Source organism: Grus americana, chromosome 26 (assembly GCF_028858705.1).
Source record: "Grus americana isolate bGruAme1 chromosome 26, bGruAme1.mat, whole genome shotgun sequence".
Classification (NCBI taxonomy): Eukaryota; Metazoa; Chordata; class Aves; order Gruiformes; family Gruidae; genus Grus; species Grus americana.
Window position 1 is genome coordinate 2,489,747 of NC_072877.1, and position 16,692 is coordinate 2,506,438.

Below are 16,692 nucleotides of genomic sequence, written 5' to 3' on the forward strand. Positions count from 1 at the left end.
TTTTGCCCCTGCACCGAGGCCGTGCGCAGGCTGCCGGGCTGGCAGCGAGGGCAGGAGAGACGGGCAGGACCGTCCCCATCCCTCCCTGGGGATGCTCAGTTAAAGCTGTCCTGTACATCGAGCACTGCAGGCCTGGGGCTGGCAGGGGGCTGAGCCTGCCTGCCCCCCTGCCTGCCCCCCTGCCTGCCCCCCTGCCTGCACAGGACCCAGAGGGACCCCTGGCAGAGGGACCCCCCTGGCTGGTGCACGGGCAGACCCGCACGTGTCCGGCAGCGAAGGGCTGATCCCTCCTGGGGGGCTGCGGGAATTTGGTGCCTCGATGGCAAGAGCTCGGCTGAGCCCGGGAACACATGGGGGGGCTGCAGTGTACCCCAAGAGGAGAGTGGGCAGTGGGGTGGGGGAGCCAGCTGGGGACGTGGGGAGCCGTGGGACGTGGGAAGGGGCTGATCATCACCCAGGCTCAGCAGGGAGCTGGCGATAACAGCAAAGCCCAGATAACAGCAAAGCCCATCTCCGTGCAAACAGGCACGGAGGGTGGAGAGCAGCGATAAGAGCCCACCTGGGCCTCTGCAGGACAAAGGGCCAACAGCCCACAATAAAGCCCCAACACCTCCCAGGGACGACCGGAGCAGGGAGGGGACAGTCCGGCCCCGTGGGGAGCCCTGACCTTCCCGGGAGCAGCGCAAGGCCAGTCGGCACCCAGCCCTGAGCATCACCCGAGCACCGGACCCGTGGAGCCTGTGCCAAGCCCTGGGCCCACCCCTGGGGTGGGGGGTTTGCTCCCACCTCCCCACCGCTGCTACGGGTGCAGGCAGGAGGGCTGAGGGGGTCCTTGCCTGCACCCTGGGGCTGGGGGGAAGCCCATGGTCCCAGCCCTGGGAGGTCGCAGGCTGCCTGCCCCCTGCCCCGACAGACCAGACACGGGAGTGGAGCAAGTATATATTATATTTATATAGAGATCTGGTTTAATATCTCGGAGAAGCCCTTTGCAGTCAGTGTACAAAGCAGCGCCAGCCTCCTCTCTGGTACCTAAGTGCTCAAGCGTCCCTGTGCCCCCCCCCCCCCATGTCCCCACTGTGTCCCTGGGCATGTGCAGCTGCTGCAGCCCAGGCTGAGAACCGACCCAGCTCATCACACACACACTGACACAGCAAGGGCGAAGGCCGGCAGCTGCAGCGCATTCACCCCCCCATGGCCATCCGCAACCTGGTGATGCCCTCAGCCCCCACCTCGACAACCCCCCACCGCAGACCCCGATCCTACCAAAGCAGCGGGGCTCGCAGGGCATCCCAGGGGGATGGGGTACGCGCCGCTCCCCGGGACACGGTGGGATGCAGGCAGTGAGCTCCCCTCCACACTGTGCCTTGGGCTCAGGAGTGGGGAGAAACGGGGGGGGCAGCAGGCCCCCCCGGGGCACCCTGGTAGCGCAGGCGGGCGTGCTTCTCGCAATAGAGCTCGTCGCCCACCCAGAAGTGACCCCGCATCTTCAGGTTGAGGCCGCAGTCGGCGCAGGTGTAGCAGGACGGGTGCCGGTAACGGCCGTCCTGGATCCTCACTGCCTGTGTCCTGGGGGAGACGGGGAGAGGGGGCATCAGCGGGGCACCCTGTGTCCACCCTGTGTGTCGTCCCCCCCCAGGATCAGCCCTGTTTTGGCCCTGCTGGGAGCGATAGCAGGGACAGATCCTGCCCAGGGAGCCCCCCCCAGCCCCACTCACGCGATGGTGCTGCCACACTTCTCGCAGACGTGCAGCTTCTGGACACCGGCCACGGGCTTGCGGGTGCTGGGCGAGAGCCGGCTTGGGAACGGGGCTGCAGGGCCGGCTGCGAGGAGACGAGGCCATCAGGGTCCTGCCGCCCCCTCGGCTGGACCCCCCCAGAGCCCCCTGTACCCCCTCACCTCCACCCTCATCCTCCAGAGCCTCCTGGAGCAGACGGAAGGTGCTGGACTGCCGCGGGGCCGCCCGCAGCTCCCGGTTCTCCTGCAGCATCTTGTAGACCTCCGAATCCTCCTCCAAGCGCCGCATGGCCGGTTCCGAGCCCAGGCTGCGGGACAGCACCCCAGGGGGAGACGGCGGGGCGGGGTGGGGGGGGGATTCCCGGCACCCGGACGCCTGGGTCCGCCAGGCTGCACCCCGCCGCCCGCCACCTGCTCCCTCCACCCTGGGGACCTGCCCCAGCCTGCCCGGCCCTCCCACGCCCCTACCTACCTCTTAACTCTTTGCATGGGCTCCCTCGGCACGGCAGCACCCAGCGTGCACCCCGGGGTGCGGAGCCGCCACGCTGGGATGGGTGCATGGGGCTGGGGGCTCCCCCATCTCCGTGTGTCCCCCCTGCACAGCCCCAAGCCTGCTCCGTACCTGTTGCACGGGCTGGGAGAGGGCGAAGAGCGGCGCCACTCTCTGCACGTCTCCCAGGGGCCTGGGGGGGCCCCGAGACCCGGTGAGGGTGGGCGGGGGGGTGGAGGCAGGACGGACCCCGGGGAGCTGTTCTGCTGACTCAGGCTTCCTCGCTCCTGGCAGGGGGAGAGAAGTGCTGGGTGCCCTGGGGGGGTGCAGCAGGCAGGGGCTGGCGGGGGGGGGGTGCTGCAGCAGCCCCCCAGCAAGCCCGGGGGTGAGCGTGGCATCTCCTGGGCAGAGCACCGGGAAGGGTGCCTGGAGACCCCCACCTCCTCCTGGGCACCCCAGGGACACCTGGACCTGGCCCAGGGGCTTTTTCCAAGCCCCGGTCCCCAGAGGGATGGGGGCTCCGCTCTGCTCCCCAGGAAGGATGCAGGGATGCTCCACAGCTCGGCATGGGGCAGCTGCTTCTCCTCCGCTCCCGGGCTGGGGCCAGTGGGACCCCAGGGGTCCGGGGGCAGCACCCCTGCCGCTCCCCACGCCGTAACCCTACGCCTGCGCCCGTCCCCTCCCCGGCATCTGCTCCTGCTTAGCGGCTCCGGCGAGGCAGGAAAGGCAAAACCCTGGCTAAGTGGAAGCCGATGTTCCCGGGAGCAGCCGCCACGCAGATGCAAACCCCGGCAGGAGCCCAGGGACGGGGACAAGAAGCCCCTGCCCGGACCCTGCCGAGAGGGCGAGGGGCAGCGCCGCGGCTCTGCGGGGTCACGAGCAGGCGAGGGACGAGCTAAAATTAGGCACGGGAAGAGCTGGGCGCCTCGGCCTCGTCCCCACCAGCCGACCCGCCCTGGGATGCGGCGAAAAGCACGGTCAAGGGCAGCCCTTCCCCTCGCCGCCCCTTTGGGCAGGGGGTTTTCGGGCACGGGATGCTGCACAGCCCCAGCCCCGTGGCGGTGGGGGGTCTCTGGGGCAGGGAGGGACCCTCCGGGGCCGGCACCAAAGCAAATAAAGGGCTGGGGAGGAAGGAGGGAGCCAGCGGCTGGAGGAGCCAAGGGGCGGCTGGGGCCACGGCCAAAGGCAGCTGGGAAGGGCTGTGCTCAGGGCCACCGCGCTTCCCGATTTGGGCTTGAAAAACAAGAAAAAAGAAAGAGGGGAGGGAGGAGAGGAGGGAGACGCCAACCTCAGAGCCAGCAGCTGCCCCGCGGGGTGCAGCAGCCGCCCAAAACCGCGACGGGGAGGGATGGGGCGGCCGCGGGCGTCCCAGGACCAGTCTGGGCAGCGGGGGAGGCATCCCGGCCCCCCGGGCATCCCGGCCCCACTCCCCGGGCATCCCACCATGGCAGGGGCCAGCGGGTGCTGCCGGGGGTGCGTTGGGCCGCGGGTCCCAGCCTTGCCAACGCCCCAGCCCCCCAGGCTCACGGGAGCGGGGCCGGGCCTCCCCAAACTGGTTTGGCCTCCCCAGGCTGGTGCCGTTGCCAAGAGGCGCCGGGTAGGAGCGAGCAAAATCATCCCCGGCCAGGTGTGCCGGTGCCCGCGGGGTCCGGCGGTGCCTGCCGGTGCGGCGAGGAGCTGGCCGGCGGCACCGGTGGCGCGGCAGACACAGTCCCCGAGGCAGAGCAGGGCTGGGCGATAATGCGGCAATGGGGCTGCAAAGGGGGGGTGGTTTGGGGCTGCAAAGGGGGGGTGGTTTGGGGCTGCAAAGGGTGACAGTCTGGGGCTGCAAAGGGTGAAGGTGCACGGGTGCCCCCCCCCAGCACAGCCCCCCCACAGCCCCCCCCAGCTCCCTGCTCACCTGGCGGAGGCTGGGACGAGCGAATTCCTCCTCCAGAAGCTGCGAGCTGGGGGGAGAGGACAGAGCCATCAGCAGGGTCCCCAGCCCTGCCTGGCCCCCTGCCCACCCCCCGCCAGCCCCACACACAGCCGGGTCTGGCCGTACCTGCTGCTGCCGGGCGTGGGGCTGAGGGATGCGGGGCTGGAGTAGGAGGCTCTCAGGGCACCCCGGCTCTCCTCCTGCATCTGCAGCACATCCTGGGGACGGGAGGGAGATGCCAGCAGCTGAAATCAGCCCTGAGCGGGGTCCGGGGTGTGCAGGGGCTGCCCAGGGCTCACCTGGAAGTGTGTGGCCAGCCTCTCCAGTGAGGTGTCCCCGTTGGTGTGGCTGGGAGTTGGCATCGGGGACCTGGGGACCAAGGGAAAGTGGGGGATCCTGCATCTGCCCCAGGAGCATGCAGACCCTGTGCACCCGTGGCACGGCAGCTCCCCAGGGAGGTGGTGAGAAGCAGCAGCCCCAGGCCCCCAACAGGGACCGGTCGGCCAGGTAACGGCTGCCAGGGCTGCCCGTCCTCGTTACCGCCTGACTCTTTAATTACAGAGCCGGGACAGGCTCCCACAGGGATGGCACAGCCCCAAGAGTTGCTGGAGGGGAAAAACAACCCATGCACACGTGGTTGGGGACCCCAGTCTGCGTGGGGAAACTGAGGCACAGCATGGGGACCTCACTTGGCAGCGGCTGGGGACCCAGGCGTCCGGGCTGCCATCCCCACCGTCGCAGCACCCACCTCTCCACCTGCAGCTGGAGCTGCCCGGGGCTCTGCTTGATCTTATTCTGCGCCTCCACATTGAGCATCTCGGCCGCGCTCTCCCCATTGATGGCAACGATGACGTCCCCCAGCCGGAGGTCGCCCGCAGCCGCCTTCCCACGCTCCATCACCTCCACAGAGAAAGGGACACGGGGACATCCCTGGTGTTATCTCGGAGGCGCTGGGGGCAGCAAGCCCCCCGCCAGCCACTCCTTGGCCCCGCCATGCTGGAGGGAAGCAGCCTTTAATTGCAGCATCCCCACGTGCAGCCCTCGTGCATCACTGTGACTGAGGCCCCAGTGCCCGGTCGGGCGCAGCCAGCTTCACGGCGGTCCCAGAATCCCACCCCACTGGAGCGTTCCCACCCATCGGGGTCCCCACGGCCCTGCCAAAACAATGCCAGCCCCTCTGCCAGGGTGTTCACCGGTGAGGGGGGGCCAAGGCCACAGCAACAACAGCCAGAAAGGCGGCACAGCCCTGAGCAGCCCAGAGGCGGCACGAGCCCCCACCCGCCGTGGGACCGTTCCCATGGAGCAGAATCCCTCAAGGACAGTAACAGGATCTGCTCCCCGGAGCAGCTCGGCACCCCGACAGCCCTCCCCAGGGCAAGGGGGCATGTGTGGGGGGCTCCTACCTTGGACACGGTGATGGGTTTCCCAAAGTCTCTTCCTCCGGTGATGCGGAAGCCCCAAGGGGCCGGGCCGGCCAGGGTCACGGTCACCGGCATGGCAGCGGGCGGCTCTGGGCGGGCAGGGAGCCGTGGCGTCAGGAAACCCAGGAGTGCCACGAGGACGAGGCAGAGGAGAGCCCTCTCCCGCTCCACGAGGCACAGCCCAGCTGACCACCCACTGGAGACCTCCCCCCGTCCCCGCTGCACCCTACCGGTCCCCAGTCCCGCACCCCGAGGGTCCCAAGCACGGGGCCGATGGAGATCGTCAGCGCCTTCCTTCCGGGGAGGGGACCCACGTCCCCGTGCTGTCACAGGGTGCCGGCAGCCACCGCCGCTTCCTCTTGCTAACACGGCCAAGGCTGGCGGCTTCCTCCCCGGCCGAGCCCCCCCGGGGACGAGGGGGTCCCAGGCACCCGCTGCCGGCCGCGGTGGTGCAGCCGGTGGGCCGGGGCAGGCGAGGTCACCCCGCCGGCCCCGGGGCCTTGTGCGAGGCAGGAAATCGGTGCCGCCTTGGCGGCGAGGCCGGCGGCTCGTGGCACGACACGGCACGGCAGGGCCAAGCCAGCGGGGTTTGGAGAGGAGGATGCAGCTGCGAGGGCAGCCAGCGGCCGGCGAGGGAAGGATCCTGCTGCTCACCGCGGCGGGGTCCGGACACGCAGCGGGGTTGCAAGCACCACCACCTCGAGTCCTTTGCCCCGCAGCAAACCCACGCTGGGAAAGGATGCTGAGGATCCCCCGGGGATAGCAGGGGGTCCCCGTGGCACCCCAGTGAGCGCAGCAGCCCTTTCCCTTCGATGGGATCCGTGGGAATGGGCAGCCTCCTCCCCTAAATGTCAGGTCTGGCATCCCAGCTCCCTGTCCGGCTCTCCCCCACCAGCCCAGCCCCGTCCCATCCCGTCCCGTCCCGCCGCAGCCGGCAGCCAGCAGCCCAGCCGGGCCCGACCCTGCCGGCACAGCCCCGGGGTGGCCGCGGGAGCCGGGCACCCCATCCGCAACCGCCGGGGAAGGCATTTTAAAAATCCCAAGCACACAAAGAGGGGCTTGAGAGGCTGCCCGGAAGAATTTCCTGGGCTGGGCTTCACAGCGCGGGAGGAAACCCCAAACCCCCTCCCCACGCCTAGCCCCGCTCAGCATCCCTGGGCAGCGAGGTCTGCCGCCCCGGGGACCCCAACACCTGCCTGGGCACGACCCCTGAATCCCCCAAAACTCCTGCACCCCTCCTCCAGCCCTTGCACCCCACCTCGGTCCCCTGCACCCCTCTTCCAGCCCCTGCAGCCCCTCTCCATCTCCTGCACCCCACCTCGGTCCTCTGCACCCCCCCCTCCGTCCCCTGCACCCCACCTCGGTCCCCTGCACCCCACCTCTGTCCCCTGCACCCCCCCTCCGTCCCCTGCACCCCACCTCGGTCCCCTGCTCGGTCCAGGCTCCGTGCCCCGGCGCACAGCGATGCTTTTGTGGCCGTGGCGGCTGGCGGTGCCGCCTGGCACCCTGCGAGGCGTGACTACGGGTGACAGGCGATGCCGGGGGACACGGGGGACACGGGGACATGGGGACACACCTGCGGGACAGGCTGTCCGCACCCCCCCTTCCCCTGCCCGGGGTAACGACACCCCGGGCACCCCCGGGCACCGGGACCCCCGAAAGCTGCATCCCCGAGGGACAGGCGTCCCCCGACAGCCTGCAGCATCCCGGGGCCAGCGCCCCCCGCGCCCCCCGCTCCATCCCACCCGCAGCCCCCCCCACGGGCGCACTCACCGCCGGGCGGCCGAGCCGGGCGGCCCCGTGGGGCGGCGGAGCCGAGCGCGGCCCCGGCGCCGCCCCCTCGGAAGGGGCCGGCGGAGCCCAACGGGGCCGGGCCGGGCCGGGCCGGGCGGAGGCTCCGCAGCGCCGTCTGCGGGCACGGCCGCCCCGACGGGGCGCACGGCGCTCGGCCTGGCACGGCACGGCTCGGCTCGGTGGGGCGGAACGCCCCGGGGCACACGGGCCAGGAGATGCCCTGGGAGGCTGCCCGTGGGCTGTGGGAGGATGCCCCGCGGCCCCACGCAGCATCGCCGCCCCTCGAGCATCACCGCCCCATGCAGCGTTGCCGTCCTGTGCACCGTCACACCCTGCGCAGCATCGGCCCCGTGCGCTGTCGTAGCCCCCACGCAGCCCTGCATGCACCATCGCAAACCCACCCCCGCCCCCCACCCCCGGGCACTGCTGCAGCCCCACGTGCCCCCTTGCAACCTCACGTGCACCGCTGCAAACCCCCACGTGCACCGCTGCAGCCCCGCAGACCCCGTTGCGACCCTGCCAAGCAACACTGCAGTCCCGCATGCACCGTTGCAACCCCCCCACGCGCACTGCTGCAGCCCCATATGCCCTGCTACAGCCCCCCCTGCCCCATGGCAGCCCCCCCATGCCCCGTTGCAGCTCCATGCAGCGCTGTAACCCTTCACAGCACCGCAGCTGCACAGCGTCACCGCCACGCAGCATGACAACCCCACAGGGGCCACCACAGCCCTAACGTGCAGCCCCACCGCCCCACGTCTCCCCGTGGGCATCGTCCCACCAGCTCCCTCCCATCCCAGCACCACCAGGCTGAGCCTTGGCTCGGGCTGAGCTGAGCTTTAATGATGGACAAGAAGCAAACGCATCTCCCGCGCATGGCACGGTCCCGGACCGGCATCTCGGGTCACAGCCGTCACAGTCAGGCCCGGCACCGGCCAGGCGTCCCCAGCACCGGCTGGAGAGGGAGGGAGAGGTACGGCCACGGGCACAGCGGGTGATAAGGCACCAGGCAGTGGTGAGGAAGGGCTGGATTAAGGCACTGAGGTGGGGGAGACCCCCCCGCGCAGGGGGGAATGGTCCCTGTTAGAGGCAGCCCCATAGGGGCGGGAGGGAGCTGGAGGCACTTCGTCCCCGGGGGGGGACACAGAGGGGAGGCAGCGGGGATGCAGGGTGGCCGAGGCGGGATGTCGGGGAGTCTCCGGCCCCACACCGCCCGCCGGGCTCCTCTTCTCTGCACCGCAGGTCACACCGGCGCCACGTAATTGCCAGGGAAAGTGCCAAATTTCTGTGTCCTCCTGGACACGCCTAGGGGGGGAAAGGCAAAGTGATGCAGTGAGGGGCTGCGGTGGCATCCCATCCCCGTCCCTGTCCCCATCCCGGCAGCCACGCACCCACGAACCAGCCATCGTCGCACTGCTGCATGACGTCCACCCGGTCCCCCTCCAGCAGCTCCAGCTCGTCAGCGTTTTGGGGACGGTACTGGTACAGTGCCCGGTACCTGCAAGACAGCGTGGCCAGAGCCCATGCTGCCACGGGTCCCGCGTGGGGACACCATGCCACGGTGCCGCTCCCGGCCCTACTTACGGGGTCCACTGGATTTCAGAGCCGTTGTAGGATGGGGTGGGCTCGGGGTGGGTGCTGGTGGGTGCCCCTGGGGCTGCACTCTGCCAAAGGGAAAGGATGGGTGCAGCGTTACAGGGCAGCACCCACATCCCCGGTGATGCCGGGGCACGATGGCAGGGGCTGGGGGCTGCAGCAGGGGGTCTCTCACCTGCCAGGCTGGGCGGCAGGGCTCCTGGGGATGGGTGGCCGCAGGGTGGGGGGGGCCAGCGGGGGCCAGCGAGGGGCGAGGGGCACCGGCATGGGGCAGCTTTGGGGAGGGGGGGAAGGCGAAGCCGAGGTGGCGGGGTGAGGACGGGCGCCCACTAGCCTCGCCGGGACCTCGCTCCGCCGCCCGGGGGGAGCCGGTGGAAAGTGGGGGTCCCCGGGGACCGGGTGAGCGCTGCAGGGACGGGGAGCCAGCCGGGGGACGAGGGCTGGCGGAGGCAGGCGAGGGTGGGAAGTCCTCGGCAGTGGCTTTCACCCGTGGCTCCTTCAGCAGCTGCACGTAGGTGGCGGGGAAGATGCCCTGACGGCTGGTGCCGGAGATGCGCCCCTCGTACCAGTTCTCGTCCACCCGCCGCACCAGGCAGACCCGCTCGCCCTGGTGATGGGACAAGAGGATGGGTTAGCACGGCATGGCGTGGCACGGCACGGCACGGCACGGCACAGCACGGCACGGCACGGCACGGCGTAGCACGGCGGTACCTTGCGGAAGGAGAGCTCGACGGGCAGCTCCCCTCGGAAGTTGTAGAGCGCCAGGGCCTCGCCGTACTCCAGCACCTGGATGGTGGGTGCCTTGATGGGCTTGGGCACCTCTGTGGGGGGCAGGATCTGTGGGGGGGCGGACATGGGTGACAGTCAGCACCGGGCTCTCCAAGCCCGGCCGCCTCCTCTCCATCCCCTGGGCTCACCTCCACGTAGTTGGAGGGGAAGATGCCCACACGACCGTGGTGTTCGCCCTCCAGCCAGTTCCTGTCCACCTCCTTATGGATGTAGACGATGTCCCCCTTCTGCAGCGTCAGCTCCCTGCAAGCAGCAGCGCTCAGGGACACCGCTTGTGCCAGTCCCAGCGGACACCGACCCGTCCCCAGCCCGGCCAGCATGGCCACCCCACATCCCAGGGCTCCCTGGTCCACATCCACCACCCTGGGGACTGCGGGGGCACAGCGGGGACCCCCGGCAGCGCCGTGACTTACTTGGGTGACTCAGCTTGGAAGTCAAACTTGAGGCGAGCGGCTTTCATCTGAGGAGAGAGAAGAGCGGTTACGCGGGGACCGCCCCCGTCCTGGCCATCCCCCATCCCACATGGGACGGCACCATCCCGGCCTCACCTTCTTCTCCTCCCTCCTGACGGCCTCCGTGGGGTCCCCCATGTCGGACAGGCTGGGGAGGGTCCCTGGCCTGAGGGTGTCTGCAAAGAGTAAGGGGTCACTGGGCGGTGGGGCCATGGAGCACGGGGTGCCCCATGGCACGGCACGGCTCGGGGGGGGCTCACCTCTGCCGGGGGCTGCACGGCTCCGGTCGCTGGCCAGCCCCAGGCCACCCCGCTCCATGCTGGGGCTGGCGGGCAGGCGGCGGGCGGCGGGGGGGCTCTGCAGCTGGCGGGGTGACGGGGGGCTCCTGCGGGGTGAGGGCGGCTCAGGGCAGGGGCTGAGCCCCATGTCCAGCCCCACTGCCATGCACCCCCCTGCCCTCCCCGCTCCTGACCCCACTGCCCTCTGGGGCCGGGACCCCTGGGTCCCCCAGCACCAGGACCGCTGGGTCCCCCCGGGGTCTCGTCCTGGAGGCAGCCGGGCAGGACGGGTCCAAAGTTTGCCGGCGGTGCTGGCAGCACGTCCCTGGCTGCCGCCGAGCAGGAAGCACGGAGCAGGCGAGCGCTGGGAGGGCCGCCTGGCTAATGGATAACCCCGCTCCCGGGGGTGCTTAAAGAGCCCAAATTCCCCCACAGCCCGGAGGAGGGGGTCAGGCAGGGCGACAGCCAGCCCCCCAGCCCCCGTGCACACCCCTGGGAGGGTTTGGGTAGGTCCTACAAGAAGCGGAGCACTTGTTTGTTTTCCTCCCGCTGCCGGGGCAGGGCACGGGGCTGTGGGGATGCCCTGGGGTGCCCACCCCATCGCTCGGTGCGATGGCACTCACCGGCGCAGGTGTCCCCTTCCCCATGCCGGTGGCAGCGGGGACGTGGGGATACGACCGCCGTCACCTCCCCTGGGGCTGAGCCAAACCCTGGGACACGCCGTCCCCGCACGGGCCGGACGGGGGAAAGGGTCAGTCCCGGTCTGGCTCCGTCCCACCCACCGGGCAGCCGGCCCGGCGCCGGGGTCCCCCCACCCGTGGTGGGGTGTGGTGGGGGCGAGGCGGCCAGCGGAGCCACGGAGGGCTCCCTGGGGGGTCCGTGGGGAATGCGTGGGGACCCCCACCCCGCCACGGGAGCTGGGACGCTGGAGGGACGGTCCCGCCTGCCCCCCCCCCCGCACCTCCCCGCCCCGGTGTAGGGCCCCATCCCGCTGCTGCCCCCCGCCTTGAGTGGGGCCCGGGGCAGCGTGATTTGGGGTTCCAGCGTCTGGGGAGCAGCCGGCTCTACTCACCGAGCCGCCGGGGAGGCCGGAGCAGGGGAGCGAGTGGTGGGAGCAGCCGCCGAGCTCTGCCGGAGAGGAGCGGGAGGGGGTGGGAAAGAAAAATTAATCATCCAAGAGGCTGAGTCTCCGCGGGAAGCGAGGGAGTCCAGCGCCTGGCTGTGCAGAGCCAATAACCGCCGGACGGACGGCGCGGCGAGGCAGGGTCCTAGCGTCCCATGGCCACGGTCACGGCCAAAGCCACGGCCACGCCGGGTGGGCCACGGCCACGGCTCCACGCGTCCAACCATGCATGTACCCGGCCGTGCCTGCATCCAGCCGTGCCTGCATCCAGCCGTGCGTGCATCTTGCCACGCACACGTTCAAAAGCCGTGCACGCAGCTGGATGTGCACGCAGCTGGATGTGCACGCAGCTGCACGTACACGCCATCAGCCCTGCGTGTCCCTTCGGTGTGACCCGGTCCCAGGGAGGGACGAGGGGCAGCAGGACGGCCCCGCGCTGGCGTGGGCAGGGGCCGGGGTACCTGGCAGGGGAGCCGGCGCGTCTCCATGGCCCTCATGTCCTTGTCCAGCTCCTCCCCGAGCTGCTCCAGCTCCCGCTCCAGCAGCACCTGCGCGGGCAGGATGGGGCTGCGGCCGGCGAGGCTGGCATTGCCATCGCCCTGCATCCCAGCGGCACGGGCACCGGGACCCCCGCTGCCACCCCCGGCCCCCCGCCTGCCATCGGCAGCTTACCTCGATGGACGGAGCCCGCGCTGGTGGCACCGCTGCCGGGAGCTGGAAAGGGCAAGGGGCTGGTTACGTGTACGCCTGTCGCAGCACCCGTCAGCAGCCCTCCGTGATGGGGCTGGGGGGGCCGGGGGTGCTGGGCCTGCCTACCTGCCGCGGCTGCTCCACCACAGAGGATTTCCCCGGTTCGTAGTCAAAAATGCTACCGGGCTCCGCGGTGGCACCGGTGTCACCCCAGCTGGTCCTGTGGGGAGCCAGGAGGAGCTCAGCCCCAGCAGCCCCCGGCCCCCCACGCGGGGACGGGTCCCCGGCACCATTTAGGTGCCGCCCTGTGCCGCACTCACCAGTCCAGCCCGTTGGACATGCTGGGGGGCTTGGCCGGTGACAGCCCTTTCCTCCATGGCTCTGGGGGGGACGGAGGCACTGCAGTGGGCGAGGGGCCGAGCTTACCCGTGGGGCAGTGATGGGCGTCCCAGTCCGGCTCTGCAGGGATGGAGGAGGAGGTGAGCGGGTGCCGTGCTGTGCCGTGCCGTGCTGCAGCACCGGGACTCACCTGGCAGCTTGCGGTGGATCTGCCGGAACATGCTGCGGTACCAGTCGCGGGGCTGGTCGACGCTCTGCGGGGACACGGCGGGACGGTGAGGGGGTGACAAGGGGGGGAACCCCAGGCCCATGGCCCCGACTCACCGAGCGCGAGGCGATGGGCATCCCTGTCTCATCCACCGGCCCGATGCCGTCGTACTTCACCCAGCGCCTCTCCCGCCGCTTGCTGTCCTTGGTCCAGGTGGCCGACCAGCCCGGTGGCCGGGGGCAGGCGGAGGTGGCACCGGGGCCGGGCATGGTGCCGGTGGGCACCGGGGTGCTGGGTGCCTTTGCCTCCTTGGCCGGCCAGGTCTGGTACCACTCGTTCCCTGGGCACGAGGCGGGTGAGGGTGAGCTCCTTGGGGGAGCATCACTCGGGGGAGCCCACGGGGATGTCCCCAGGGATGCTCGGGGCAGGTACCTGAGCTCCTGGGGGCTGCCCAGCCGCGCTCGGCCACGCTGTGGGTTGCTGGGTCGTGGAAGTCAAAATTCAGTGTGTTGGAGCCGCGGTGGCGGATGACGGGCACCTGCGGCACAAGGAGGGGGCTGGCGCGGGGGCGACGTGGCGGTGGCGAAGGGATGGAGACGGAGCGGCTCCCCAAATCCCCCCGACATGCAGCAGCCCCCCAGCCCCACTCACCCGCGTCGCCGTGCACTGCGGTGGGTGGAAGGGGGACACGTCCTCCACGCCCAGAGCCCGGCCAGCGTCGGGGGGCAGGAGCTGGCCCGCCATGGCCGTGGGGTGCCGGGACGGTGCCCCGGGGCTGCCCGTGCCCTGCAGGGAAAGCGGCTGCGCTCACGGCGGGTCCCGTCCCCTCCGGCGGCTTCACCTCACCGGGCTTTGCCGAAGGGCTGGGGGCTCTGGGGGAGCGTCATCCCGGCCCCATTCCCGCTGCCAGGGTCCGTCCCCTGGTGCTCTGAGGCACCGTGGTGGGGTGACGACCACCGTGGCACCATCCCCAGCCCGGGGAGCCTCGCGGTGCTGGGGAAAGGGGCTGTTCCCAGCCACAAACAGCCCTGGCACGGCTCCCCCGCGTGCTCTGCGTGCCTCAGCCCCACTGCGGCTGGATGCGGACCACCCGGCCCCTCTCCCTGCCCCGGCTCTGCAACACAGATGGATCCAGGCACCCCCCCTGCCCCCCCCCCCACCCCAGGGCTCTTTGGGGAGAAAACACCCCCGGGGTGGGCTGGGGCAATGGCCCGGTCGCCTTGCCCATTCTCCCGGCATCCCGATGCGGCGCGGTGGGATGTGGCTGGTGCCGGTGCCCTCCCGCCCGGGCATGTGGCGGCAGCGGCGTCGGGCAGTGCCACGCCGGGAGAGCTGCCAGGGCTGAGCTTTGCCGGGGCCGAGAAACACGAAAAGGCAGAAGTATTTCCCCGCCCTGCAGCGCAAACAGGGAAGGGAGAAGGGAAGGAGGGGAGAGGCGGCGGGAACGCGCGGCCGGGCCCAGCACCACCCCACCGGGAGGGCAACGCGTCGTGACTCACCGCTGCATCGCCGTGCCAAGGCCGCGGCATGGGGCGGGGGGCAGCCGTGGGGGACGGGACCCCCCGTCACGGCTCCCGACACCATTGCGGGGAGATGTGGGACGGTTCCAGGGGCGAGAGCAGCCCTGGGAACCTTTGGGGGACACCCGTGTCCTTGCTCGTGCCCACCGGGTCACCGGCATCGCCCGTGGGACTCGCGGATGCCGCGGGAGACGTGCTGAGCCCAGCCCGGCGCAGACCCCCCCCCCCCTCGAACAGGGGGGCTGGTAGCCCGGCACGGTGCCCCGTGTGCCACACGTGGGGCAGAGCGGGCTGGGGACCCCCCGGCTCCCGAGACTGCCAGAGGCTCTGCAGCCCGCGAGGCTGTAATTAACGGTTATTAATGCCACGAGGAAACTGAGGCACCGGGAATGACTTGCTCCAGGGCACAGAAAGCGGGGTGCAGATTCCCACCCCGCCAGGGCACCCCAGCCACTGCCACTCCCCAGCGCAGTGCCCCCCCCCCCGCAGCCCCATGGGGCTCAGCCCCATCCTGCTCCTACAGACTGTCCCCCAAAGCCTGGACCCCTGGGGAGCAGGTCCCCGTCGGTCACCCCCTCCTCACCAGCCCCCCATCCAGCTCTTACCTCCTGGGTGGTGCCGGCCGGGGGCCCCCAGGCAGCGCTGGCCTCGGGGGGGCCGGGGGCTCGGGGAGCCCCACAGCGAACGGGACGGAGCTGCGAGCAGCAGGGAAGAAAAATGCACGGCGCAAACTTTGCCGGGGGAAGGAGAGCGGGGGCCTCAGAGCGCTGCCAGCAACCGGCAGCAAGAGCCCCCCAGCAGCATCCCCCGGCCGGGCCAGCAGCCGCCGTTCTCCCCGCCGGCGGGTACCCGCGTGCCCCGGCCCCCCTGGGGCGCGCTCGCCCCCCCAGCGCTCCCCGCTCTGGAGCGGGGCCGGCCCATTCAGAGTTTCCAGTGACATTTCCAGGGACGGGATCCAGGGAGAAGAGCCAAGAGGCTGAACTCATCCCACGCCCCGCGCACGCGTTCCCGTGCACCCGGCCCCCCGCTTACGAAATGGGGCGAGCCCGGTGTCGCCGGCCCCCCACCAGCAGCCACCACCCCCCCACCCCCCCCGCGCTGGGATGGAGCCAGGGACTTGGAGGGGTTTTGGGGAGAGGATGGGGAGGGAAGCGCCCGGCGGAGGTGGGGAGCGGGGCTCCGTGCTCCCGTAGCCTGCCAAGCCTCGGCACGGGGGGGGCATGCTGGAAGCGGAGTCCCTGTCCCCGCTGCCGCCTGCTTTCCCACCGGTGACCCTCCATCCCCCAGGACCCCCGTTTAACACCTCCGTGCCCGGCTTTGCACCCCATTGCCCACCTCATCCCCTCGGGCAGTGCCCGTGCCCCAGCCTCTGCCGTGCTCACCCGCCAGCCGCTTCCTGCTCGCCGCTCCCCAAAACTGCTGACAGCCCCGAAACGGGGCAGCCCCGGCCCTTCCTCTATCCCGCGTGCTCCCACGTGAGCTCAGGCCTCCATGGGATCTCACGTGGGAGGATGGCGGCTTCGCTGCCGACCACCAGCCACCCCTCGGTCCACGCCAAGCCACCCGTCCCCTGCCAGAAGCTGCTGCCGGGGATGAAGGGGCCGATGGCACGAGCGCTGCCCGGCTGCGATGCTGCACCCAGGGGACAAAGGGGACAGGAGCGGGTGTGCTCCCCAATGCCACAACCCTGGAGGACGCAGCTCCCGTCCAACAGCCATGGGGACGGGGCAGCTTGTCCTGTGCACCGGTGCAAGGTGGGGACACGGCAGGGAGGAAACTGTTTGGGGACAGGAGCCGGTCCTGCTGGGGAAACTCAGGGAGACGAGGGCAGAGAGGTCAGCAGGGCCGGGGACAGAGCCACGGGCACCCGAGGAAAGGGTTAAACCCTGCGAAGGGACCCCACAGCCCATCCCCTGCTCAACAAGAGGGTGACGGTCCCACCTCGTGCTGAGCGATGTCTCTGGAGGTCACAGCGCCCACCACAATCCCCTCCCACAGGCAGCGGGGTCTCGGCCACCCCACGCCGTTGCAGCCCACCCTTGGGGGGCAGCTCCCCCCAGCAGGGACCCGACTCACCTCCGCAGCCCCATGCACCGTCCCCTCGCTGGGCGAGCAGTCTCCGAGCCGGCCCTGCCTCCCTCCGCCCGGCTCCCAGCACCAGCCTCCGCTCACAGATAAATATTTATCGCGCAGCCAGGGACAGGATTAACAAAGGGCGAGTGTTTCCTGTTTGCTCGGCGCAGCGATGCCAGCCGGGAGCGCACGGCCCGGCTGGGCGATGGTCTCTGCCGTGAGCAGCTGCCGGAGCCCCTCGATGCCGAGACTGGTGCCGTGTCCTGCCC

General features: G+C 70.8%; 2 protein-coding genes across 4 annotated transcripts; both read right to left on the minus strand.

Annotated features, from left to right (window-relative positions):
* Positions 1-1,005: 1,005 nt before the first annotated feature.
* Positions 1,006-7,402, minus strand: PDLIM2 (PDZ and LIM domain 2). 3 transcript variants are annotated; one of them, XM_054804628.1, is made up of 10 exons: positions 7,338-7,402; positions 5,547-5,653; positions 4,892-5,043; positions 4,443-4,512; positions 4,270-4,361; positions 4,126-4,171; positions 2,358-2,512; positions 1,898-2,043; positions 1,716-1,821; positions 1,006-1,566 (listed from the first exon to the last, which is right to left on the minus strand). In XM_054804628.1, exons 2-10 carry the CDS (start codon positions 5,637-5,639, stop codon positions 1,371-1,373), a joined length of 1,056 nt encoding a protein of 351 aa, XP_054660603.1. In that variant the 5' UTR covers positions 5,640-5,653; positions 7,338-7,402; the 3' UTR covers positions 1,006-1,370. The 3 variants fall into 3 exon arrangements, with proteins under 3 accessions (XP_054660603.1, XP_054660604.1, XP_054660602.1); XM_054804629.1 differs by lacking the exon at positions 7,338-7,402 and adding an exon at positions 6,984-7,213; XM_054804627.1 differs by lacking the exon at positions 7,338-7,402 and adding an exon at positions 5,795-6,393.
* A 775-nt stretch (positions 7,403-8,177) lies between these two features.
* SORBS3 (sorbin and SH3 domain containing 3) lies at positions 8,178-15,271 on the minus strand. Its single transcript, XM_054804731.1, is given in 21 exon segments — positions 8,178-8,660; positions 8,747-8,853; positions 8,940-9,019; positions 9,127-9,558; positions 9,663-9,788; positions 9,869-9,983; positions 10,154-10,200; positions 10,289-10,368; positions 10,453-10,577; positions 11,543-11,598; positions 12,055-12,141; positions 12,266-12,307; positions 12,410-12,503; positions 12,604-12,742; positions 12,813-12,876; positions 12,947-13,170; positions 13,263-13,368; positions 13,482-13,616; positions 14,956-15,095; positions 15,098-15,238; positions 15,241-15,271. Coding segments are annotated over 21 exon segments (2,433 nt in total). The 3' UTR covers positions 8,178-8,598.
* Between the last annotated feature and the right edge of the window lie 1,421 nt (positions 15,272-16,692).